Genomic DNA, 26,111 nt, shown 5'->3' with positions numbered 1-26,111 from the left:
AGTTCTGGGTAGAGGGTGAGAAATCTGTATTAACTTTTATTTTCAGGTTTTGAAAGAAATTCTCCTATACAGTCAGACATTTAGGAATCCTTAATATGCTTCTTACTCCCTGCTCTTATGGAAATCTTCAGTCCGCATTGCTGGGAGTCACTTGCTCAGACCATTTTAAGGGATACCCCGACTTCATGAGGGACGATGTCCTTTATTAGAAAGTTGTGATTGTCAAATCACGTTTTTCTACTAACACAGTAACTTTAAGAGAGTCTCATTTAATTGTTTATTAAACATCCATTGTTAGGGACAGCTAACCTTTCTAAATTTCTCTGTTCTTATATCTGCATATCAAATATTTAATATCTTGCAAAAAATGTAAATGCATCATGAGAACTATATTAAAATAATTCTCTAGGGAATTCTTTTTTTTTTATTGCATGATTTTTTTTTTCTTTCTTTTTTTTTTTTCTTTTTTTTTCTAGGGAATTCTAATGTAAGTAAAATCATGCCATGTGACTGTGCCTTGGTCCTTAAAGGGTATATATTTCAAATTAGAATATCTTTTATTAAAGTTGGCAAGTCTTCTACATTGTCTCTTTCAAATACGAAAATATTTGGACATCTTTAGATAAGTAATACTGTTAAGTTGGCATCTTCATTGAAGGTAAATCTTAATTATTTCCATTGGTTTTTTTTAAAACATAATTTGGAGTTATTTACTTACAGTAATTGCTACTCTGAATGTTTCTGTAAAACTTCTGCCTCTAGGAAACCACTTTCGTTTCACTACTTACAGCCCTGATGTTTAGAATGTGACCTGAATTGAAGATCTTAGGCTGTTTAACATGAATAATAAATGACTAGAATAATTTATGAGGTGTGCATTTCAAATTAAGTGAATAACAAAGAAATAAAATTTCACATTAAAACATTGAATATAGTCTCCTAAGAAAGATTCATTAGAACTGTATGAGTCCCATGTGGTAAACAAGACTATGTGAAATGGCATAAAAATAAGCGTAAGGTAGAGGAAAATAAATTAATTAGATCTGTCATATTTCTCAAGGGGAAAGAAATATACAAAAGAGCAATTACTTTGTATCTGTACATTAGCAAGGCTAGTTGATATGGAACTGTTTTCTCTGTTCTTCACATTTTTTAATATAAATTGGTTGGGTTCTCAATATAAGGGTCTGGAGAATTTGGAAATTAGGAAAATGATGAGACTAGATGAGGCCTCTCATTCAAGGATGTCAAAGCACATGTAGCTGGAAGCAAGGTAATTTCTTCACAAGGGCTGGCATGTGGACATTGTTTTATCAGCGCAGGGTACAGCAGTTAAAAAGCTGCCTCATTCCAGGGGACTCCGGAGTCAGAAAGCAGTCTCGGCACAGGGTCATCATTCAGCTGCCAGCCAACGGAGGCAGAGACTGCCCGGACCCGCTCTATGAAGAGAAAGTCTGTGAGGCCCCTCCAGTGTGCCAAAGCTACAGGTAATGGGGTTAAAGAAAAACCATTGTAAGCCATGCACTGAGCAAATACTCCAAGACCATTTTCTTTCCCACGATGAGAAAAGAAAGCCAAGGACGGTCCCGCAGGCTCGGTGGAAATTTGCACGGATTGTGGCTGTGTGTATGCCATTGCTTGCCTCTTTAGGGGAGCTGCCCCCTACCGGAATTATCTCCAGGGAGGCAAATACTTGTGTAAATTTCCAAACTGTGTCACTAGCTCCAGGGATTGGGGGAAGTGTCTTATGATGATCTAAACTATAAGAAATTCAGAGAGGTGGTTAATAATTATGAAACATCTAAGTGATTCTCTTCCTGGTCGAGGAGTAGCCTAAGCATTCTTCCCCTGGCTCCAAAGAGCACCTGTTCCTCATAAATGCTGGCATTCCGGTTCCAAAATGACATCTTTACTTCAGTGTTGCTAATAAGTTGTCTGTGCTATTCATTTGTGGCCACCTCGAGGAAAATTCAGGTTATTCAAGCTATATAACATCATCTTGATGATTATTAGGGAAATTTTTCTTCATAACTATTAAAAGAAAGCACCTACTTAAAACGATGCCGTACATAATTGCAGTCTGATGACAGATGATGTATTATGGCATTAATTGATAGAATGTGTGATCACAAAATAAGATGAATCTGATGAATACGATGGCATATTTGCCATCTTATTTTCTCTGTATTTAATTCCGACATGACAAACAGTATAAATGCATGTTTCCTCTGAACAGTGACTGACAACTGTCAGCCCCAGACTTACTTATTTGAGAGATTTGTTTTTGTAAAATGTATTTTAATTGCAGTTTCTGAGTTACCCCTGCGATGCTACCCAAAAGATACCATACAAAAGGTTCATGACTTGAATACAGTTTTTATAACTTGAATATAAAATAAACATACCTGATTTAAATGGAATGCATCACTTGTAGTACTATCTGCATAGTAGATGTGATTTAAAAATGTGACAAGTATTAACTATACTTCAATATTTTTTAAAAAGGCTAAATACATCTATAGAGTTCATTTCTATAGAAGCTGACAATAATGAACTCTTGTCTCCACAGCCATAGAAACTGCCTGTATATTTAATGCTGCTTTTTACAATGTCTTGATAGAGAACTAAATTACATTTAGATAGGACTGAGCGTTGGGAAATAAATTCCCACTTGCCGTGTTCAAAGTCATGTTTCCATCTCTCTATGGTTTGCCTGGCATCTTTGCTTCCTCTCTGTGGGGCTTCCGTTCTTTCCTTGCAGGTGGAAGACTCACAAATGGCGCAGGTGCCAGCTGGTTCCCTGGAGTGTGCGACAGGACAGCCCCGGAGCGCAGGAAGGCTGTGGGCCTGGACGCCAGGCAAGAGGTGGGAAGCTCCGTTCCACACTTAATTCACTTTTCATTCCTCCGTCATATCATTCACTTAACCACTAGCTTGAGGAGTCTGTTGCTCTGAAGACATGCTTGGTGACCAGAGGAGCAGACGTCCGTCCACTTCTGCCCAGTCCACCTGACATGGCTACATGGAAAACATCCTTTTAAACTGTGTCCTTCGTTCTTTGAGCGGAGCCTATAACTACTCTGGTTGAATTTTTCCTCCATTCGTATTTAGAAGGTAATCAGAGCAAACTCTCAAGGAGGCTATGACTGTACTGTACCCTGCAGCTTGTTTGGGATTTTTTGGTTAGCTTTTCTTTCATGGCATTCCAGAGCAGTTAGCTTGTCGCCCTAACACTCAATGAGATCCATACATCCTTGCCCATAGGAACTCTATATGTGCATGCGTACAGCATACTATGGTTGGTTAACTTTCCAGAAATGCTCAGCAACGACATTCCTAATGTTGCCATGGCTATGCCCATTCCTGTTCATATTCAGTACTGATTTTTAAATGGCAGATTAATTTACTCAAATTTACTGCCATATGTGGACTGCAATCTGTCTGCACTACTAGATAACATGTAATCTTGCAGAAATGAGTGACGGAAATGTTTCCAACATTTACTGGGTAGTGTGGTTATTTACTAGGTATTGTGGATGATACATTCCATGCTTTGGAACATGTTGTTTATACTTGTAGCAACTTCGGCCTTTAGAGAACATGATTGTTTTTACTTACGTTGAATTTGAGCATGTAGTTCCTGCTATATTCTTAAAATGTAGCTATGTATTTAATTTAATTCATAAAAACCTGTTTGCCCCCTCATTTGTAGTTATGTATGTGGTGATGATGCAAAAGACTGAACACATAAAATTCCAATTTTTGTTGATTTTGATCCTTGACAGTGAAAAGGTTGCTTTTCTAACTTTCTAACTTCTTTTTGGTAAATATCTTCTGTTTTTATCATCATCTTTTTAGAAACCTTTATTTAAAACCTAAAATTTAGTTTGTAAAGAATATTAACAATCTAGCGATGTTTAGAATTTTATTTCATATACTTAATTTTCCTTATTTGTCCTCCACCATCAGCTATGGCAAGAACATAATTATCTCCTGTTACTGTTAGAGAGACTTAGGTATTTAGAACTGAAAGTCATTCTCCCCACTGCAAACCATTCATCAAGAAATTGAGTGCTGGGGCGCCTGGGTGGCTCAGTGGGTTAAAGCCTCTGCCTTCGGCTCAGGTCATGATCTCAGGGTCCTGGGATCGAGCCCTGCATCTGGCTCTCTGCTCAGTTAGGAGCCTGCTTCCCTTCCTCTCTCTCCGCCTGCCTCTCTGCCTACATGTGATCTCTGTCTGTCAAATGAATAAATAAAAACTTAAAAAAAAAAAAGAAAAGAAAAGAAAGAAATTGACTGCTAAAAGAGCTTCTTGTTCACCTTCCTCATTCCTCCTGAGTCAAGCATACGGTTGCATACAGCTCTAGCCCTACACAGAGTTTATAACGAAACGGGCTTGAGTTTGGGAATCAGGAAACATGAGTTTTAGTCTAGTTTTTTCACTAACACAGGGTGAGGCTTGCTCATCCCTCCTCCTTCCTGGGTCTCAGTTAATTTAAATGAAGAAATGAAAAGAGGGTTGGACGAAATGATCTTGCAGGTTTTTTCCAATTTTCGTATTCTACAATCTATGCGCAGATAATGCCCAGGGATCAAAGTGTGAAATGAAGTTTAGGTAAAACAGATGAAAGCCGTATTTTTATAAAATAGCATGGGAGGAAACCTGAGATATGGTAACAGCAGCACAAGTATGAAAAGAGCTTCAGTTCCAAATTATTCCTTAACCACTGTGCAACTGTGGTTCATTCATTTCCTCCCTCGGAGGCTGAGAACCTAATGATCCCCACAGTGCTTTGTACATATTAAGTATTTCTTCAGAGTTAATTCCTTCCCCCTTCCTGTTAGATCATGGCCCCAGGGAATATACACAGAGGTCACAGTAGGCATAAAAGCAACAATATTAACACGGGTGTTTTTGTTTTCGACACATAATCTGCATAAAAACGGTTCTTTCTGTGATTACTGGCAACCTTCTCATTTCCAAATCTGAAAACCTCTGTTCATCCCTCCTCCTGGGTGTCTACTCCATAGTATCTAATACTGTGACCCACTCCCGGCATGAAAAGAGGAGCTTCCTCTTGCTTCCTCGAGGCTACTTTCTCCTGCCTTTCTCACTATTCCTTTCGTAGTTTCCGGTTACTGGTGCCTCTTCCTCAGCCTGTACTTAAATAATGTTTTCTCATCTTGGTATTTAACTCTACCTTGTCAGTCTCCTCTAGTCTCAGAATATCTGGGAAGAAAAAGTTGCATTTTAACAAATAATTTCTACATAAATACAATCAGAAGAACCCCTTCAACTTCCATATGAAGATAGCCTTTTTCTTTGTTGCCTTGGGAGATTAAAGATGCTTCTTCTTAGAGCCTGTATTCCTACAGAAACATGAAATAAAGAGAATTAAGAGGATAGAAATATCTTTTGCTAGTGGCAAAAAGACAGAATTTTCTTCCTTTGATGGTCCTGGCTGTTTTCAGAACTCTGTGTGATTGACCTGTCAGATTCTTGCTATTTTCATCTTTGTTCTTATCTGATCAGCGACTAAAATGCCAACTTGTGCTGGAGGTTTATTTTTTGTTTTTTTTTTTTTTGGATGATGATTAAAATTATTATATGGTAAGGATTAGGATCAATCAGCAAAGATTATAGAGAAGCTACCCCCTGTCCTTTCTTATACCTCAGACTTTCTCGTTCCAGTCACTCATTCAGCTGTGACTGAATTCAGAAGACTGTAGAAGCCACGGATGTCAGCAAAGGATGCATATGTTCAAGCCAGGGAGCGTACATTTGATTAGGGAAATGAGATCACTGGTAACATCACCCCATGAGTGCGAGGTAAAAACTAAAACTGATCCTTTGCAAAAGCAACCATTTGAAGCCAAAGCACTGAAGAAAGACCTAAAGGAAGGGCTGGGACTTGACTTGTACCGTAACATTAGAGTGAGTAGGAAGGAGAGAAAATAAGATCAGTTATACAGGGTCAGTATTTGGAGAAAGAAAAACAAAAACATTAAAAGTGTTCACGGGAAATTGGGTAGGTTCAAGCTCCAGAGATGTGAGCTAGAGCCAGCGGTGATTTTGTAGAAGGATATACATGTCAGGATCAGTATTTTCGGCCTTGTTCAATAAGTGGGAGGAGCAAGGACCTGAAGAAAGCACTGTTTTATCTGTCAGCATGTACAGAATAAGCTAGGAAGATAAGACGTGTGGGTCGGATGCCAGCTAGCACGGGGCTGTAGCAATATGAGGCTGAAGGAATAGGGCCTCAGACTAGAACCACAGCAGGGGGAATGGGCAAAAGAAGTGGTATTTCAACATGCAGTAGAGGAAAATAATTTGAAGACTTAGTGGCAAATTGTAGAAGCAGAGATGGAAATAAGTGAGTCAAAGATGATCATATGGTCCTTTAAGTCCAGCATTTTCTGCTTGAGAGTAGTTGTAATATTGGTGAAAATTCTTTGGTCTGAAAGAACTAATTTTAGAAATTATATTTTTTTATATTGTGCCGTAGAGATGATGGCATGGGAGCCAACTGGGAATATCCAGGTATGTGTTGAAATAGAGAAATGTCACTCTAGAGATGCCTCAGGACAGCAGATAGAAATGTGGGCAGCATTTCCATAAAAGGATTTGATGAAGCCAAGGGAGAAGCTAAGATCTCTATGATATATTGTTACATAGGAGGAGAAATGCTTATTGTATGTTCCCATTAATAGGTTTCTTTTTCCAGTAACCTGTTTGCATGTGTGTAGTCTTTAAGCCTTTTTTTTTTTAATCTAAAGAACTTCAATGGTATTAGCTTTAAATTACTATTAACCCTTGCTTGGGTTGGAAATGACACCATATGAACTAAAATATGAGATTGCTAACTTTACCACTCTGTGATTCTGAAGATAAAAATGTTGATCACATGGCTTTTATCAAACTCTTGTTCTAGACCAGCTGTCAGCACACAGTGGCCTGTGCACCCAATCTCACCCACAGCTTGGGTATTTTTGATTTTTGTTTTTGTTTTTGCATCCAAAAGTTTATTGGAACACAGGTGCACCCTTTTCTTTACCTATGGCCTATGGCTGCTTCCATGAGAAGCAGGCAAAGTTGAGCAGGTTGTGACAGAAACCATATGACCCACAGAGTCAAAAATATTTACTATCTAGTCCTTTACACAAGAAGTTTGCTGACCCACAGTCTAAACTCTGAAGCCGGGTAATCAATGATAGAATCACAACTTCTAATAATACTGAGTAGTCATTACTCGGTAGGATCAGAGAACCTCTGAAGTTCGTCTGGTCCCTTGGGAAGAAGTTTTTCCATTCAATTCAACATTCAAGTAACTATTTTAGTTTATAAGAGCAGTGGATTTTAAACATTGTCACAGCAGTAAAACATACACTGTTAGGATGAAATTGCAGTGCTGTTTTTTTTTCGGTGGGTGTGAGAAGTAAAATTTTGACCCTAAAACTTTATTAGTAAATTTTTTTTTTTTTAAAAAAAAGCATTAAAGGTGAAAGCAGATACTACATGGGATCGAAGACAAGCAAGAAGACCCTCATAATTCTCCTGTCCAGCAGCTGATAAATCATACCCAAGAACTGGACAGTAAGAGTTTATTTACTAAGTATTCAGAGAAAGGACAGAACATGTGTGTCTCATATAGCATGTGCCACTCAGCGGAACATTGACAAGATCACCTATTATGATTCAGATTTTCTCAAATGACTCGAACCTTACACAGTCGAGGAAAAATAGAACTCTGAATTTCCCTTTTATCAGATTACTAGCCAGCGGTCCTAAGTTTCCTCGTTTCGAGTCACCTACACCTACTTTTAGCAAACTGTTAACAATAAAGTGGCCATTATGGACAGACTTTCATTTTTACTATTAATAGCATCATTGGTCCAATCGTTAAGTATTGTCTGTGTTGATACACTGCAGAGGATATGGGAAGTAATTCTGGTCGCAGAGTCCCTTTAACAAGTGACTGCAACTGCTTCCCATCCCAGCATTGACATTCCCTATAAAGCAAATTGGTGAGAAGCAACCTTACTCAGAAATGAGTTAGAATGACATGGATAGAAGAATATAGGAATATTCTGTCCCAATCAAGGAAATGGAGTTTTGACCAAGGCTACGTTCTCTATATTTCAGAACTATGTGAAAATGCTCTCAGAACTCTTACATCAGAACATAAAGAGCTTTAAAAGAAAATTGATATGCTCTGAAACTTTGACCATGTTTATTTACGACCCAATCCCATTATATTTTGAAGGAAAAGTAAAATAATGTTGAAGGGAAATTTTGTATCAAGCATTTGCAGAACCACATAATTTTTGCCCAGTCTTCTCTAAATTGAATTAGCTGCTGTGGTACAAAACAGGATAGTTTCCTGAAGTTTATCAAGTGTGTCTATACAAACATTAGAAATCCTCTATAAGATAAGTGCTTAAGACTTCATGTTGAGAACTTTATCAGTCTCCCTAGGCTGCTGTAACAAAACTCTACTGACTGGCAACAGAGGAATTTATGTCTGACAGTCTGGAGTCTAGGCAGTCCAAATCCGGATGCTGGCTAATTCCAATTCAGCTAAGATCTCTCTTTCTGACTTACCCATGATTGTTTTCCTGCTATTTCCTCACATGGCAGAGAGAGGGAGAGAGCAAGCTCTCTGGTTTCTCCTTCTAAGGGCACTAACCTCATTGTGAGGACCCTACCCTCATGACCTCATCTCTGCCGATTACTTCCCGAAAGCTACATCTCCAAATGCTATCACACTGGGGGTTCGGACCTCAACGTATGAATTTCCAGGGACACAGTTCAACCCATAGCAATAACAAAGGGCCGGTGTCTTGAAAAATGTTCCTATTCCACTGTACATGCTATAAGTTTGTGGATACTAGCTCTCTCAGAAAGCTGTGAGAATAGGTTAACACCAGTCCCTAAAAGCCAGATTAAACTTCCTGAATATCATTCAGCACAATTTATTCTTTCATAAAACAGATATTTGTTGAATATATGCCCCATGTTGCCTCTTGCCTACATGGTGGTGGGTCCAGACTGTCGAGAGAATAACAGTATATAATAAGTAATTTTCACTCATTTCTTATGGTAGGTCATATTCTATGGGTATATGTGATCCAGGTGTTAAGCATATTAAATAATACATTAGTAATAGTATACATAATAACCACTAAAAATTAAGAAAAGATCAAAAGAGGGAACCACTTGATAGGCCATAGTGACAGAGGAAATGACATTTAAATCTAGGATGACAAAAGCAAAAAGGCACAAAATAAAATCCAGACATGTAGGGAACAGAGCAGGTTGCCTGTAATTCCTATGAGTAAGTTGGAGGCAAAGGGCCACGCTCAGGAGGTTTGGAATACTAGAGGGGGGTCCAGGAGAGGAGGAGAGAGAGAAGGAATATTGTTGCAATAGGAAATGAGACACAAGAAGAATTTTAGCAAGGCTTTGAATATTGAGGATGATATCGTCCAAGAAACTTCATGCAGTGATTTAAAAAATAAAGAAAGGAGAGATACGTTAAAGAAGGATTTGAACATATTTTCCAACTTTAAGCCTGGAATCATTCTTAAATATTGTAGGGGAATTTTAGAGAGCCTTTGAAAAAGACATCTTTCCTATAATATTGTCAATAAAAGAAATGGAAATAACATGAAAGTACTTTCACATTCTTTGTAATTTTTAGGTGAATAGACACTCATATTTACTTCATACTGTTTGCGTCACTTGTATATAAATTTTCAATAGAACAGTAATTGCTGCTGTCTTTTCTCTCTGCTCACATGTCTACAGTGTGGTTGGCATGGGAAGGCTAACTTATGGCATATGAGTCAGTGACTGTGTCATTGAAACCTGGCCATAATAGCTACATCCAGACTTTCCATGAGAGCTGTATTCCAAATTAAATACATAGCTCATGATAATGACAGTTTTCGACAATTTACGTATTTTTTCTTTATGTCTGCCCGAAGGGGCAATGTCAGTCACTACTACTTAAAATATATATGTATTATTCCAGTGTTTATTACCTTATGACACATTTATGCCATGAGTATGAGGTAAACATATCACAGGTTAGATGCTGAGTTTCACAAAATAACTTCAGATCGGCTCTTGTTCAGGTTCCTTTTTGGTCTTCATGCTGTCTCCTGCCAAGTGTACTTCCTGTGAATTCGATGGATCTATGGCTAATGATTCCCAGGGTCAACCCTGCCTATCCTAATCCCCCATTCCCTCTGTATTCTTGCCTGCCAAAAAATGTCTGTTAGAATGTTGACCTGTCACTAAGTTCTGACATCAGTCTCTTTATGTGGAAGCCAGTACGATTCCGATGTATTCTCAAATAGATCGCAAAAAGAGGGAAAAAAAAAACAACACAACTTTAATGCCATGCTCATATGACTAAGACCCCTCTGGTCCCAGAAGTATTCACTCTGTATCATCTGTTTGGTTGAAAAGTTTACAAAAGGAAAGTCTAGGGGGAAAAAGGAAGTTCTAATTCTCCTTCTACCAGAATTAAATCTAAAGGATGTGCAAAGTATTTAACGCTAACTTACGTATTTATTTATTTATTTGTGAGCAAATATGCTTAGATCTTGTGCTTAAATTACGTGGCTTCATCTCTACTGGTGCTCTTGGCATCATCCCTTTACTTAAACTCTGGCCCATTTTGTTCTTTTTTAAGAGATTGCATTTTGGAAGCATTATCAAGGTTAGGCCCAGAATATCTGGGTTAACTTGTGTCATTCACATGAATGTGCTGATTTTCAGAGATTACTATGCAATGAGAAAGAAAAGAATGAAAGTGGAAAAAGAATGAGGTAGGAAAGAGCTACACTCAGCATAACTCAAAGAGCAAAGGTACTTGCTTTGAAGAGATTTTTCAGAGACATGATTTTAAAACACTTTTTGGATGGAATACATATTAGTTACCACCCAATATTGTTATACATTTACAATGCTCCTTTTTAGTTACAAAGCTATTTTTTAAAAAATTTCCAGAATGATTTCTAAATATAAACCGTTTGCTCTAATTGCCTGTGAACATGAGCTTCCTAGGTGATTGGGAGATTTTGGTCTTTGTTTTGTATCTCTGCGAGGGCCCTGTCATGAAATTATTACTAGAATGTGCTATTTTTGAAATAGCTCATAAAATAAGCTTGACACTGTGCTGTGTCCAGGTTGGTTTCTCAGTGATGCAGTCAGGTAGGCCTTCTCTGGTCGCTCGTCTGAGCTACTCCCCTGGGAGTTGATTATTACTTCCTAGTACGTCCTCATCCAAGAGCCTTCACATAGATTCACATATATTATCAGCCTCAATGAGACCGGGGAATCATTGATAACTTTTAGGATCAATAAAAGAAAAGTACATTTCCTTGCATTCTTCCAGAGCTACACTCACAAGTTGTAATTAGAAAGTCATCTGGCAAACTTGTCAGTGAAAATCTCTTCCACACAGAGCAGGCCGGGGATCATTACGTCTGCCTAGTAAACAACTGGGGCCCTCTTGCATTATTTATGGGTTGGGTCTTATTTCTAAGCACAATTAGGTCTCTTGGTAACTAGCTTTCACTCACATTAAGCTTTTTCTTCTTCCTTTCTACGTGATTTGTTCTCACTTTTGCCATTTTTTTCATTAACATCATAGGAAAAAAATCACTCCTCCAAGCATTCAGTCCGTCGAACACATACCCAGATGCTGTTGCTGTGAGGTAAACCGTGTTAATATTACTCAGCTTAATAAATAATGTCTCAGAGCTCCTTGAACTCTTTGTTTACATACAATCCAGCAGCTTTCACTGCATTGGGGCGTTCATCTTCTCCTGTTTCCTGTAATGAACTTCTATGTGCACATTTTAGATCTAGTCATTTATTTCACTGATTATTCAAACGAAATGACATGGTCTTGCATGCTGAAGGGTAATCTGCAGACCGAGAGAACTCCTTCTTCTTTTGTGCATCCTGAATAATAAGGGAGTTTCATTCCTCTTCAAGAAAATGAAGATGAGCAACTGCATTTGGAATTCTATTAGATTTACTTCAGGGCTGCGTCGGTAACGTTCCATTTACACAGTCATATATGCATAACACAGATACCCGTGTCCTTTTAGCTCAAACCAGTGTTATCTATTCCCTTTCATTCCTGAAACCTTGATTATGCTCCTCTTTAAAACATAGCTCAAAATTCAACCATCATGAAAACATTCTAAAATTGACTTTACTTATTCAACTGATTAATTTTTTTATTTAAATTTATGGGAAGCTTCAAAGAGACACGGAAATAGGAAGACTGATGTAATGAGCACTGGTAGCATGGTCTTCCTTTCCACGGCTTTGACAGGCTTTTAGCAGGTTGCCATTCTTGGTCATCTGCCACTTCTCACACTCTTACAAAGATTTTGCTGGAATCTTTTAAAGCAACTCCCAGATAAGATGTCTATCATCCATAAATACTTTATTGTTTCAAATGTACCAGTAGTATTACTATAACACTAAACACAATTAACAGTAATTCTTGAATATCATCTATATTCACACCCTGTCTAATTTCCCCCCATCATCTCAAAAATGTCCACAGTTAGTTTGTTCAAACCAGGGTTCATAAAGGTCTCTGCACTGCATTTGGTTAGAATACTTGAGTCACTTTTAATCTAACAGTTCTAGCTCCCTTTTCCAGAGCATTTATTTGTTCAGGACACTCGCTGTCTTACTTACCTTACCGTCATTCCCTCAATGTTGATGGGCCCAGCATGCCTTCCCTAATTCAGACATAACCCACAAGGCAGCCACATGGGTGTCCCTCAGGCTTTGAGTCTGCTGGAAGCAGCCCGTCCGTGACACAGAAATAAAAATTGCTGTGCCTCATGTAAGTAAAATAAGATTATAAACAAACAGGATATAATCAACGTAGAGTTAAAGAATTTTGCCTTAAAATAATTCTTCTGATATTTGCTGACCTCACTAAGATGATTTCATGGTGAATGAAGCAGATGGACAGCATGGGTTTTGGCCCATCTTGTGCGTAAGACCTCTGCCCAAAGGAGAACTTGCATAATCATCACACACCCTCCACCTGAAAATACAGAGACAGCTGTCTGGGTGTAGGTAGCTCTCTGGTGTGCTAGGAAATCATGCTTTGTCTGATGCATCTTTTCTACAGTTAAAACCACCCTGTTTTCAGTATCTTAGAGGTGATATATAGGGTTTATAAAGTTGAGAGACCAGATGGTTTCCTTTCCAAACATTTTTATTTTCCTCACCCTAATAGCAGGAAGTTCATTTCAGATTGCATTTCTGTGCTTGAATTGTTGTGTTTCCTCTAAGTCAGAACAGAAACAAGTTGAGATGTATGATAAATTTTCAATATATTGTGCAAATATTGCTGTTGTTACGTGTTTAGATAACATTACATGAGTAATTCATTCAAAGTACACTGTCTAAAATCTTAGATAAGAGCAGCAGAATGCTGCGTGGGTTTCTGAGAACAGATATGGAAAATTTCCATTTTTTTTTCTTCTCCACTAATTGAAATACTTAAGGTATACATACAGGGAAGACGGCTTCACATTTATGCAAATAATACAGATCTGCACAAAATAAGCTAGCTCATTTCTGGAACTGTGCTGTTAGTGGTTTCCTTTTATCTTGGTTTTTTGGCGTCACATAATGTGATGAGAGAGCAATTCTGAAACAAAACTTGTGAGAGAACCTTAGAAAGTGAGCCTTAATGGAGAACCCAAGGCAATTTCATTTAGTTTCTCAAAAGATTTCTATTCAGTTCTCTGTTTCAGAGAGTCAGATTGGATGAGTAGATAAAAGTAGTCTTATGTCAAAGAACCCAAATTTAGTTTTATGATTTTTGTAATTTTCTTTTATTAAAAACAGTGGGACCCTCTTCACAGCCTAGAGTTCTGATATGGTCAAATCTCATATTTTCCAAATTAATCATTCTTCAGATTCCTACATATCCCAACAAACAAATCATGTAATAGCTCCCTCTTTGTCAGTCCTTCCTCTCGAGCTTCCTTGGGACAGCTCGGCTGACAAACCATCAGAGATTACTAAATTTACAGTGTTTAAGGAACCCACTCTGCCTCCACGTGGCAGCAGACTGCAGAACCACATCATTAGCACCCACTCCGGCACTGATCCGTGGATAACATCCTCCCAAGCTATGTCGGTGCTCCCTTGGTTCACTGCTGAGCAAGTCCCCTTGAGTCCTACTTTTCGAGCTCCCTTAGCTCATCTGCACGTGCTCAGCATTGTTTCCCAACCTTGGCGCACTGCCAAGGGTGCTTGAGCACCAAGGAACTTTCCGCTCTTGGTCCCAGATCTCAGCAGACCCTTCCCGGTGCCTTGACTACTCAAGTGAATGGGTCTCAAACTTTAATGTGCATAAGGAACATCTGAGCAGCTTGCGGGGTAGGAGTGGGGTTGGAGGGGAGACACATATTCTCTGACTCCACCCACAGAAATCTCATTCAGGAGTTCTGGAGTGAATCCAAGAATCTTCCACTTTCACAATATTCCAGGTGTTTCTGTTGTGAGTGAAAAAACATCACTGGCCAGAGCAGTGGTCTGAATCCACTGCTGTGCATTTGAATCATGAAGGAGTTTTAAAAAGATGCTGATGCCCAGGACCCTGTCCTCAACCCATAAATCAGAATGTTTGAGTTGGGCAAGGGGACGGACATCTCTCAGAAGCTCTCCAGGTGATGGTAGTCCGCAGCCTGCCATGAGAACTGCGACCAGACCAGCAGGATAAACACAGAGCCGCAGACAGCGGCTCTCCTGGGTGGTGAGCGTCTCTTCAGGGCACTTGTTGTTGTCTCCTGTCACGAAACTTTCATAACCAGCACCACTGTTCACTCTACTGGGTTTTCATATATTTAAAATTCAGGGAGCCCTGTCTCCTCTTCATACAAATTGGCCCTTTCAGTGTTGTGCACCTTAAATGAAGAGTATCTTCAGCTCAAAACTAAATGAATACTGACCTACCTTTGCACAATTAGGTAACTTTTCTTGCACCAGCTGTGACAAGCTGTATTCACCTACACAGAGAAAGTCTTCCCTTGTGAAAACTGTTACATCCTCTTAGACACCCCGTCACACAGCCCTGCTGCTGGGTGTTAAGTTTCACTATACAGATCTGGAGAGTGTTGTCTAACCCGGGCTCCCGGGTGCCCTAACTATAATTTAGGATTACAATGTCAGGCTCCTTCACTTAGTTTCGTGATGAATAGAATCTTGAGCAGGAAAGTGATCAAGTTCCAGCCTAAGCCATAAACCTGAATGGGCCACGTAAATCGGTGTGCCTGGGGGCCATGTAAGCTAGTTCAAGGAAGACAATTTTAGGACCAAGGTCTAAATGTTTCATCTTCTTCCTCAAGAAATGAATAAGTTATTTTTAAAACCATAGGAGAAAATTGCAGAGAAAGGGGACTTTAAAACATCACTTGCTCTTTTTCTTTGAGACATGATACCTTAAAGCAATTTTATGACTACATTCAATAAGCAATAAAAATATGACATGATTTTAAAAAATCCAGTAGAACGATATCTTGGGGGAACTCATATATGTGTGTGTGTGTGTGTGTGTATAAAATTGACCATTTTTTAGGGCTTATATGTAATTGGGAAAATGTCGGTTATGATATAATAAAGATTGCTAAAATTTTTGTTTTTATTTTTAAATTCATGGTTGATATTTGTGCTTGTGAAGAACTTGTAGACAGAGCTGAATGAGGGGACTTGGACACAGGCCCCCCTCCCCATTAACCACTCCACAGCCATCCCAACAAGCTTCCAATGTAAAATAACATACTTTCCATGCAAATGTAGCTACAAGATGGATTCCATAAGCATCCCCTCCTCACCCAAACCTTCCAGTTTGTTGCCACTAAGATCCCTCTATATAGAAATCCTAGAGCAGCCAATGATATATAAATATTATTAGAGGAATGTGGTGTCTCCCAGAACCTCTATGAATAGTCTTTGTTCAGCATAAACTATTATCAGAACCCATGTGTTGTCTCTTAAATAATTAATTTCTAAATAAGGACTTGAAATCCTTAATAGCATGTAATAAAAATGGCTAAATGCTGTGCCTGTGTGTGTGTATGTGTGTGTGTGCTTTTCTGTGTCACAAAAATCACTGAGGGTTATCCATTATTTTAAAAAACCCATGGGATCAGGACGCCTGGGTGGCTCAGTTAATTAATCCACTGTCTTTGGCTCAGGTCATGATCCCAGGATCCTGGGATCGAGTCCCACATGGGGCTCCTTGCTCGGCTGGGAGCCTGCCTCTCCCTCTGCCTTCTCTGCCTATTTCTCCCCCTGCATGTGTGCGCTTTCTCGCTCTCGCTCTCTCTGACAAAAAATAAATAAAATCTTAAAAAAAAAAAAAAACTACAATTTAATGACTACTATGATTATTAGAAACACTCCTCCCAGATTTCCGCTGCAAATAAAGAATTAAAAGAAGATTCCTCTGACTGCGTGAGAAAATGTTGGTGAATTCCGAAATTGTGGAATAATTATAGACATTCAAATTTGTTTTAAACAGCTCTGTATGCTTTTCCTTTAGCTATTACTTGTCGAAAGCAAGATGGAGGACAGGCTGGCATCCACGAGTGCCTTTGGTACGCAGGCCCCGTGCCAGCCCTCACCCAGCCCTGCCAGATCCCCTGCCAAGATGACTGTCAGTTTACCAGCTGGTCCAAGTTTTCTTCTTGCAACGGAGACTGTGGTGCAGTTAGGACCAGAAAGCGCACTATTGTTGGTAAGAATAATTGCGATGCGAAAGCCAATACTGTCAACTTAGAAAACATGTTAAAAGTTAGACCAACAGAGTTCTGACAACGTATTTGGAAAATATATAGATATGCCTTATTGCTGGTGTACTGATACCACACCAGGGGATTCGCATGTGTATTTTCATGTAAGTTGACAGTGACAGACGTGCTATGTACTTTTGGTAGAAAGGAAAAGTAACCCTGAAAATTGAGCTGGCTCCCCATACAATAGGTAGATTATTTTTTTGGTTTAAGCATACACTTCTGGCAGATTGCCGACAGACTGTGAGGTGTTTAGAGAACAAAAGGAAATGTTGCCACTTCATTTTCTTAACCCATTCTCACTGTCACAGCCTCAGATTATTTTTCATAGCCTAGAAGAGGAATATGACACTAATTTTGTATCTGAAAACTGCATTTTAAAAGGCAGTCACAATGACAAAAAGTGGCGATATAATGAGCAAGAACAGGAGCTATCATACTGAGCTAAACCTGGTGCATTCAAAAATATTGTCAGTGGCAAAAAGAAAGCTAAAAGAAAAAAAAAATAGCCAGTAGACTATTCAGAATTTAAAAGTTATACGATGAACCACCCGTCATAAAGAAGTCTGTTGAAGGCTATATAAGGCACATTCTGAAAGTTAGAAATAAATATATGTAAAACATATGCAATTAATTGTGTGTGATATAACTAATAGTATGATACATATTTAACATAACATAATAGAAATGTGATTAAATTAAAATAATGATACATTAATTTTCAAGCACATATTACTGTTCATTTTTTATTTTAAAAGAGAATTTATTTAGATTTACATACAGACCATTCCTAGCATTTCTTCTGACACTCAATATCTTCACTGTGGATATTATTTACTACACTAATCACCAAGTATGTCACAATGATGACTCTTCAGAAATAATGCAAGATGCAAACTCATAATCGGAAAAGTAAATATAAAAATCTCATTTTCTGGGGGCGCCTGGGTGGCTCAGAGGGTTAAGCCTCTGCCTTCGGCTCAGGTCATGATCTCAAGCTCTTGGGATCGAGCCCCACATCGGGCTCTCTGCTCAGCAGGGAGCCTGCTTCCTTCTCCTCTCTCTCTCTGCCTGCCTCTCTGCCTACTTGTGATCTCTGTCTATCAAATAAATAAATAAAATCTATTAAAAAAATTTATAAAAAAAAAATCTCATTTTCTGAATTATAATCCTATATAACCATGCCATCTATTTGGAATAAACAGAAAGCTGTACAGTCCAGTACAGTGACTCTCTCTCTCTTTCATATTTTTGCACATGTTATAAAGGAGAGATTTATGCAATTACCTTAAACTCCCCTAATCAGTGAAAGCCCATGATCATTTGAAAGGATTTTAATCATTCAAGGAGTATAAAATGCAGCACAACAGTGAACACCTTTTGCAAAATGGTGATTTTAAAATGAGAAAGTAAGAAAAATTTCACTGTTGCAAGGCACCTAGTATTGATAAGAGCCTCCAGAGAAAGCACTGTGGAGTGAGAAAATAGCATTTATTTGTAAGCTAATGTTGAATACGGTTAAAAATGGAGAAAGGAAGTTAGGAAAGGACGAAAATTAGGGATGCTTAAAATGAATAACAATATTTTCCAACTTAAATTTCTCCACAGGAAAAAGTAAAAAGAAGGAAAAATGTAAAAATTCTCAGTTGTACCCCCTGATTGAGACTCAGTACTGTCCTTGTGACAAGTATAATGCACAGCCTGTGGGGAACTGGTCAGACTGCATTTTACCAGAGGGGAAAGTGGAATTGTTGCTGGGAGTGAAAACACAAGGAGATACCAAGGAATGTGGTCAAGGATATCGTTACCAAGCAATGGCATGCTACGACCAGAATGGCCGGCTCGTGGAAACGTCCAGATGTAACAGCCATGGTAATCCAATTTTTGTTCACTGTTACATGTTTGCTTTCTCTGGGGGTGGAATTTAAATGAACATGGGTCAGAACGGAGGGAAGTGAAGGTTTACAGATAGTGCTCTAAATGGAGCATTTTCGGGGCACCAGATAGGACACACAGAGACATTTGTCTTGTCCAGAAGTTGGCAACTAAATCCCAGAATGGGTGGCAAGAAAGCCTTATGGGCAGACAAAAATGGTGCAAGAAACTTCCCTTGGTACAGATGAAGATATAGGCCCAAAAAATAGGCCCAACAAGGCCACAAGAGAGGGCAGAGGGGAGGAGATTTGAATTTAATCTGCAAATAACTAGACAGTCTTCTAATAACCAAACTGGCAAGATTTGAAATATGCCTGAAATGTCGCTAAGTGGCAGAGAAGAAAGACTGAAAGTCATAACTGATGTGAAGTCAAATATCTCTTGTTTATTCCTCATTGTGTTAAGATTAGCAAAAAAAAAAAAAAATGGTGGCGGGGAGAAAAAAAAAATGTACATACTCTTAGTTAACTGTGCCCTCTTTAGTTTTCTAAACCAAACACAGTAATAATAATTAAATTGCCAGATGTTTGTGAAGAGTGGCCATCTTTGATCAGAGTATGTTGTAAACTCTTTGGTTCTAAATCTTAATATGGTAGTCCTTAAGCAATATTTTCCATTATTCTTTATTTTAATACATCTGTCTTTTTGTATTGGACTGAGATTAGGTTACAGTGGGTCAGCCTGAATCACAGATGCCATATATTTGCAAACACTGGGCAGTGATCCTCCTACCTTCCTCGTGGAGGTCACCTCAGAAAGATGAGCTACGTTGCCAGGAGGGAGGGACGTACCAGTTACCTTCGAACCTTGCTGGAATAGCCTCTGCTATTGGAACAGTGCTCCTCCAGTTTCATTATATGGTTCAGAAAACAACATGAACTAATAGGACCATCTCTATTTATAAACCGTCAAAGTACCATCAGTGACACATTTATTGGAATCTCTTAAACCTCCCCCTGCAAAGAAATTTCCAAAATTCATTTCCCTTTTTTCACCTTATCTCATAATTCCTTTTTTATCAAAGTCTAGTAAAAATAGCCCCAGAGACTCCATTATATTGAAGCTCTAGATATAAGTATTTTCAGATTAATATATTTAGTTTACTACATTCCTAACTTAAAGATAGTCAATGCATTTAGAACAATAACTACAAAAGAAAAAAGAATTTGATATTTATAATAGGTGTGCTTTGAGAAACAGGTGCAAGGGTAACTGGTATTTTATTTTTTGTATCAATAATATCAGTGCTATAGATTAGAGACCAGGAAAAATGTAAATGCACTTGCCATTCTGAGTTATATGATAATGTAGAAGATCATAATTAGTCATTAAAATGTAAAACTGAAGATCACTTTTAAAAATATGTTTCTCCTAGAATATAGCTTATAAGGGTTTGCTCACATATTAAATTGTTATGCCTAGTGAATCACCAAGATAATCATTTGTAACATAACCTTTGAGTTTTCAGAATGACTTTTGTATATTCTCACTTTTATCCTGATCTGTTAATTAGATGCAGCAGAGTGTCAGTAAGCCACTTAACAGTCAATCTTATTTTTAGGGAAAAAAAAAAAAACCCTTAAAAATATCCTGTGAATCTCATAAAGATGTTTAATCACTTAACAAAAGTCAAAGTACAAAAATAATAGAAATTGAACAAAGGCAGTAAACCTAATACCGTAGGATTGTTGACTCAAAGCATGAAGAAGACAGTACTGTACTCTAGAACAAAAGCAGAAAAGATAGATTCCTGACAGCACTGAGCTTTGTGGGGCTTGCGGAAGGATCTAAGACCCTTAACTAAGTAAGTGATTCCACTTCGTTCCTTGTGTCTGTCCAGCATCAATTCTTTATCATTAAATCTAATCTATGGTAGATGCCCTGTGGGATATTTTAGTATTTACCAATACATTTACTCAAAGTGACATCCAAGGAAATTGAATCTCTGTGGCCTGATTTCTTTGGAAATTGCCTCTTTGCTTATATATGTTCTATCAGTTCTGATGGTGTTGGTGGGAGACTCTAACTTCGGTGTTCTATGCAAGGCGCACTCTACATTACAATCTCAGTGACCACTGCCTTCTCTCAGCCAAACTGGCTTTCCATCTGGATGGTGAAAAAAGAGGCTTTCACGAACAAGTCTCTTTCTGCTTTCAGATTAAACATAGAATTGATCCCCACGTGTATGCAGTGCAAAGACGCAACTCTTCCCTGTTCGATAGTGGCCTTAGGGCTTTTCTGTTTTATCTGTGCTGTTCATCTGTGGATCATATTATCAGTTATTATACTGATAAAACAGTTGGACTTTCACCAGTTTAATTATATTATTTTAGGCCATTTCCCATGTTGTCACCATTATTTTAATATCCTCTCCCTAAGGCACAGTTCTGTTATGTCTGGAATTCTTTATAGTGGTGAACTTTGTATGAAAGATGATATACCTGTTACTGGGCTCAGGTTCTCGGACCCAGCGACAGGAGAAACAAGGCTGGACCCCAAATTTGAAGGCACAGGCAAGGCTTTATTGGGGCAGCACCTGCAGGCAAAGGGAGACACCATCTCAACGAAAGTGTCAGACTGGCTCTCAGAACAACAGCCAGGGAATGTTTTAAAGGGGCTGAGGTGGAAAGGGGTCGTACTTAAGCACAGAGGGGCTGGGGTTCCCAGGCAAGTGGGCACATGGTGCAGTTGACAGAACATGGTTCTTCATACATCAGAGGTTTCATTTGTATGTTAAGTCTCCACCTCTGGGCATGTTTTCTGGCATTAAAATGAGAGGAAAAGCTGATAAAAGGTCAAATTTGGTGGCCATCTTATCGCCAGATGTTTTCCTAAATCGCCAGCTAGCAAATACTTTAGGCTCTGTGGACCAAAAGTTCTCTGTACAAGTAAAGACACAAGTGGTCTACAGACCAGCAGCATCAACCTCACAGAGAAACCTTGGAAATGTGAAAATTCAACCCACATTACAGACCCCTTCTGAGTCAGAATCTGCATTTTGACAAGATCCCCAGGAAGCTTTACTGCACGTTTTAAAAATTTGCATTCATTCATTTACAAGTAAGCTGCATGCCCATCATGGGTCTTGAGCTCACAACACTGAGATTAAGACTTACATGCTCTAAGAACTGAACCAGCCAGGTACCCCACACTTTTAAAGTTTAAGGATTGCTTTTCTGGATTGCGCATATCCTCACAGGTTTTGGGTTTTGGTAGGAATGTGAACTTAAATCTTTGTAGGAAAGGCGTGTGGAGATCACCCCCTACAGCAGCACAATATGCTAACTTAGGCAAAATAATCAATACCTCCCATGTCATAGTTCACTTGTTCACTTGATTACCACTTATTAGGAAAAGAATATTAGGAATTTTTTTTTAATTTACAAGGGTGGGTCTTCATAAGGTGAATGTCTATTTAGGTGTGATTCTCAAACTGAACAAGTCTACAGGGCTCTGTATAAAGGATACTGGCAATTTAATGATTATCAGTACTCAACTTACAAATAGATTTTAGTTCAAGAGCATGTACTTTCAAGATATTGTGTGGAATTCAGGGTACATCTGATAAAAATAAGTATGAATATGGGGACAGTAGATTCTGAGGATAACCTACATAACCACTCAACCATAGTATAACTAGAATGTATTACTTTTGTAATAGGATTCTATAGAAGGTTATATAAGTTTAATATTAGAGGTTAATTAGAAACAAAATTGAATGAGAAACTTTTCCTTATCATCATGGATGGTGGTATTTGAGGAAGAGCATGTTTAATTAAACCAGGCAGAAAAGGCAATAAATAGAGTCTTGTAAACAAGCTGAAAGGGAGTGCTAAGTTCTGTGAAAACCTTTTTTAGTTGGTCGTATTTGTTTAATGTCTAATTCATTTCAGAATTTCAATCTTGCATTTGACAGCACAGGTACAGCTAGTATGACTTTTGCATTTGTCATTCACAACTGAGATCTTTCTCTTTTTAAGTGTAAAAGAGAGGCAGGTTTTGAGGGACACACTTTTCCTGAGGTAATTGTTGCAAGTTTAAAGAGCCAGGGAAAGAAGGAAGGGGCCACTGTGGATACTGAGTACAAAAAGAAAGCAGTAGCCTAGGGTCAAATTTAAATAAGGTATGGAGACCAGCATTATTCTCCAACAGGCTCCCTGAAGGAGGACTATAGAGGTGATGAGGGAGAGACTTTCATTGGAAAATTTCCTGCAGCTACCATTCCTGTTGTGTGTGACAGAAAAACATCTGGCGTTATTATTTAATTCTATGTGCTCCATGTCCTGGAGACCTCAACTCATCTATTACTTAATAACATGGTTTTCAGACTGGGCTCCACGGAGCCCCTCAGGCCAGGCTGTCAAACATAGCGTCCAATAAATCCCATAAATGTACTGGACTTTCTTTTCAGCTTTTTAGAAAGAAAGTGCTCTGTGGCTTAAAGTAAATTTAACTGCTAAAAATAGTTCATTATCTGTAACAATTTAAAAAAAAGAATTTTGATCTTCGCCTTAATCAACAGCGTCTGCCATTGTGTTTTATTTCACATCCTTTCTATAGGCCTGTGGCCCCTAATCCCCCCTAATTCTTTAGAGAAGTTGTAACACTAATTTTCAGCAAAATGATTACAGAGTGGTAATCTTGCTGATATCTGTGGCAATTTCGTTGATTTAACCATAGAATTGTTCATTCTTTACATTATGTCACAAGGTTCATAATTCATAAAGATACTAAATGACCTGTGTGAATCCACATATAGATTCTTATTGTAGTAGTAAAACCCTGCAAATCTAAAATAGTATTTAAGTTCCATAACCCAATAGTCTGGTCTCATTCCTTCAATGTAGGTCTTTTTCTTCTTCAAAACATCATCAAAATAGTTATATAGTGAACAAAACTTATGCATAAGGAATTTTTTATGTGTACATGAAGAAGGTATTATATGTTAGACATGAGCCCTATCTGTGGGCTCAAAAAGCAACCCTAGAGCACACAAACAAATTTATGGGCATTTTAAATTTAAATGTTGAAGAAAAATCTTTACTTGTATTTACTTTCCATGTTTATCCCATTTCTTCATAGCTGCATTAAAATTCACTATATCTCTTCTAGGAAATTTTAGTTAACTTGCATAAAAACAAACTCGATTCCTCTTTTGGTCTTTTTAAATAGCCATTAAAAAAAAAAAAGCCTCAAGGTATTTATTCACATAACAGTTTCCCCCTCACTTGGCCATTAGCTTGACCTTCAGAACCTTAGAACTTTAAAGTAAATATAACTTAAGAAAAGGAAAATTTCTTAACTTTGGGAGAGTTAGAAGTTTTGTATTTGTTTATCCACTTTTGCATTTTTTTTCCCATATCTGGAAATGCACACGAAAAATCCTACTATTTACACATTAAAAACTCTGTATACCTTAAAACATGAATCCAAAGTTTATTTATTTATTTATTTATTTAAGTGTTCCAAGATTCACTGTTTACATATAACACTCAGTGTTCCGTACAATATGTGCCCTCCTTAATACCCTCCACCAGGATCATATGAATCCAAGTCTAATGCATTATAATTACAACCTATCTGAATGATCTGTTTCTTACTGGTCCAGAAGATGCTATAGAAAAAAGTCATTATAGGAATGTACCAACCAAATCATTCTAGAGATTCACAGTTCATATTAGCAAAAAAAAGGAAAGCCCAGGGTAAAGAAACCTACTTAATTTAAATGCAGTGATTTTCTAACTTGACCACAGAATTTTTTATTTTTTTTTAAGTTAAAATTATACGTAATGCCTATTAGAATCCAGCAAACTAATGTTTAAAGATCATCCTTTGGAAATACTTCTAAGACAATATATGGTTTTCACTGATTGAAAGAAAAATGTCCTACATTGGATCAAGTTAAAAATAAATCACTCTAATACGTTTTAGAATGAATTTATTTCTCATTACTTCATGGTCTCAACATTCCACCAAATACATTTACATTGCTGACAAAGCCTTATTCCTGAAGGGAGATTTTTAGTACTGATGTCTTGTTTTTAATACAGTATTAGTTAAAATTATAAATGTTAAATCTGGAGAGAAGGCCCATGAATGCTTTAATGTATGTAATTATTCCCAAGGCTTCATTTTTGTTGAATAAGTGAACTGTAGATACAGGATCTTATATAAATAAGTTTATTTACTTTTTAGATTAAAAGGTATGTCTGAAAGTGAAGTGTAACTCTGCCGTTAACTACCTGGAGTTAGGCCAAGTGCCACCAGTTAAGGGCTTAGTCTTCAACCAGACTGCTCGGCCCTTCAGATACCAGCGGCAAGTTCAGGGCTCCCCAGGCTACCCTTACTACTGACATACTGGCTACAGATTTAGAGGTTCTAGCCACCCCTCAGGTTTACTGGAACACCTCAGAGAACTTAGGAAACCACTATACAGTTGACCCTTGAGCAACACGACTTTAACTGTGTAGGTTCACTTGAACACGGATTTGTTTCTGTAAGTATTGTATAGGACTATAAGTGTATTTTCTCTTCCTTAAGATTTTCTTAATGTTTTCTTTGGATCCAGCTTACTTTATTTTAAGAAAACAGCATATAGTATATACAATATACAAAATGCATGTTAATCAGCTCCTTATGTATTCCACAAGACTTGTGGTCAATAGTAGATGGTTAGTAGTTAGGTTTTGGGGGAGTCAAAGTTGTACAAGGATTTTCAGCTGCACAAGGAGTCAGTTCCCATAACCTCCAAGGACTTATAATTAGAGTCTTATTATAGCAAAAGAATACAAATCAGAAGTACCCAGGGGTGCCTGGGTGACTCAGTTAAGTACCTGACTCTTGATTTTGGCTCAGGTTATGATCTCAGGGTTGTGAGATCAAGCCCCACTTGATCGGGCTCTGCACTGGGCATGGAACCTGCTTAAGATAATCTCTCTCGCTCTCTTAAAAAAGAAAGAAAGAAAGAAAGAAAAAAAGAAAGAAAGAAAGAAAGAAAGAAAGAAAGAAAGAAAGAAAGAAAGAAAGAAAGAAAAGAACAACAACAAGAACAAGAAGAAGAAGAAACAGGTACCAAAATAAGAGACAAATGGGCAAGGTCTGCAAGGGCATGGCCCTCTCTACATATCAGTGTGTATTATCTGCCAGAAAGCTCACCTGAACTTTGCTATGCAGAGTTTTTACTGGGGTCTCATTGCGTAGACATGATTAATTGATTCACTGGGCACATGGTTGAACTCACTCTTTCCCCCAACCTGCACACAGAGATTGGATGGATATCATACGGCTTAAAACCCAAACCCTCTAAACTTGTTGTGTCTTTGTGG

The 26,111-nt window shown here is 38.1% G+C and overlaps 1 protein-coding gene across 2 annotated transcripts in view; it reads left to right on the top strand.

The window, feature by feature from the left end:
• THSD7A (thrombospondin type 1 domain containing 7A) overlaps positions 1 to 26,111 on the top strand; it is a 439,132-nt gene that overhangs the window by 368,910 nt on the left and 44,111 nt on the right. For both annotated transcript variants that reach the window (XM_044246118.1, XM_044246117.1), the window contains 4 exons: positions 1,355 to 1,487; positions 2,762 to 2,865; positions 16,602 to 16,796; positions 18,460 to 18,723. In XM_044246118.1, coding sequence (XP_044102053.1) covers positions 1,355 to 1,487; positions 2,762 to 2,865; positions 16,602 to 16,796; positions 18,460 to 18,723 — 696 coding nt within the window. The remainder of the gene's footprint in view (positions 1 to 1,354; positions 1,488 to 2,761; positions 2,866 to 16,601; positions 16,797 to 18,459; positions 18,724 to 26,111) is intronic.

The sequence above is a fragment of the Neovison vison genome, chromosome 4 (assembly GCF_020171115.1).
Source record: "Neovison vison isolate M4711 chromosome 4, ASM_NN_V1, whole genome shotgun sequence".
In the NCBI taxonomy this organism is placed as follows: Eukaryota; Metazoa; Chordata; class Mammalia; order Carnivora; family Mustelidae; genus Neogale; species Neogale vison.
The sequence above is the reverse complement of the archived record's forward strand: the minus strand, read 5'-3'. Positions and strand labels throughout refer to the sequence as shown.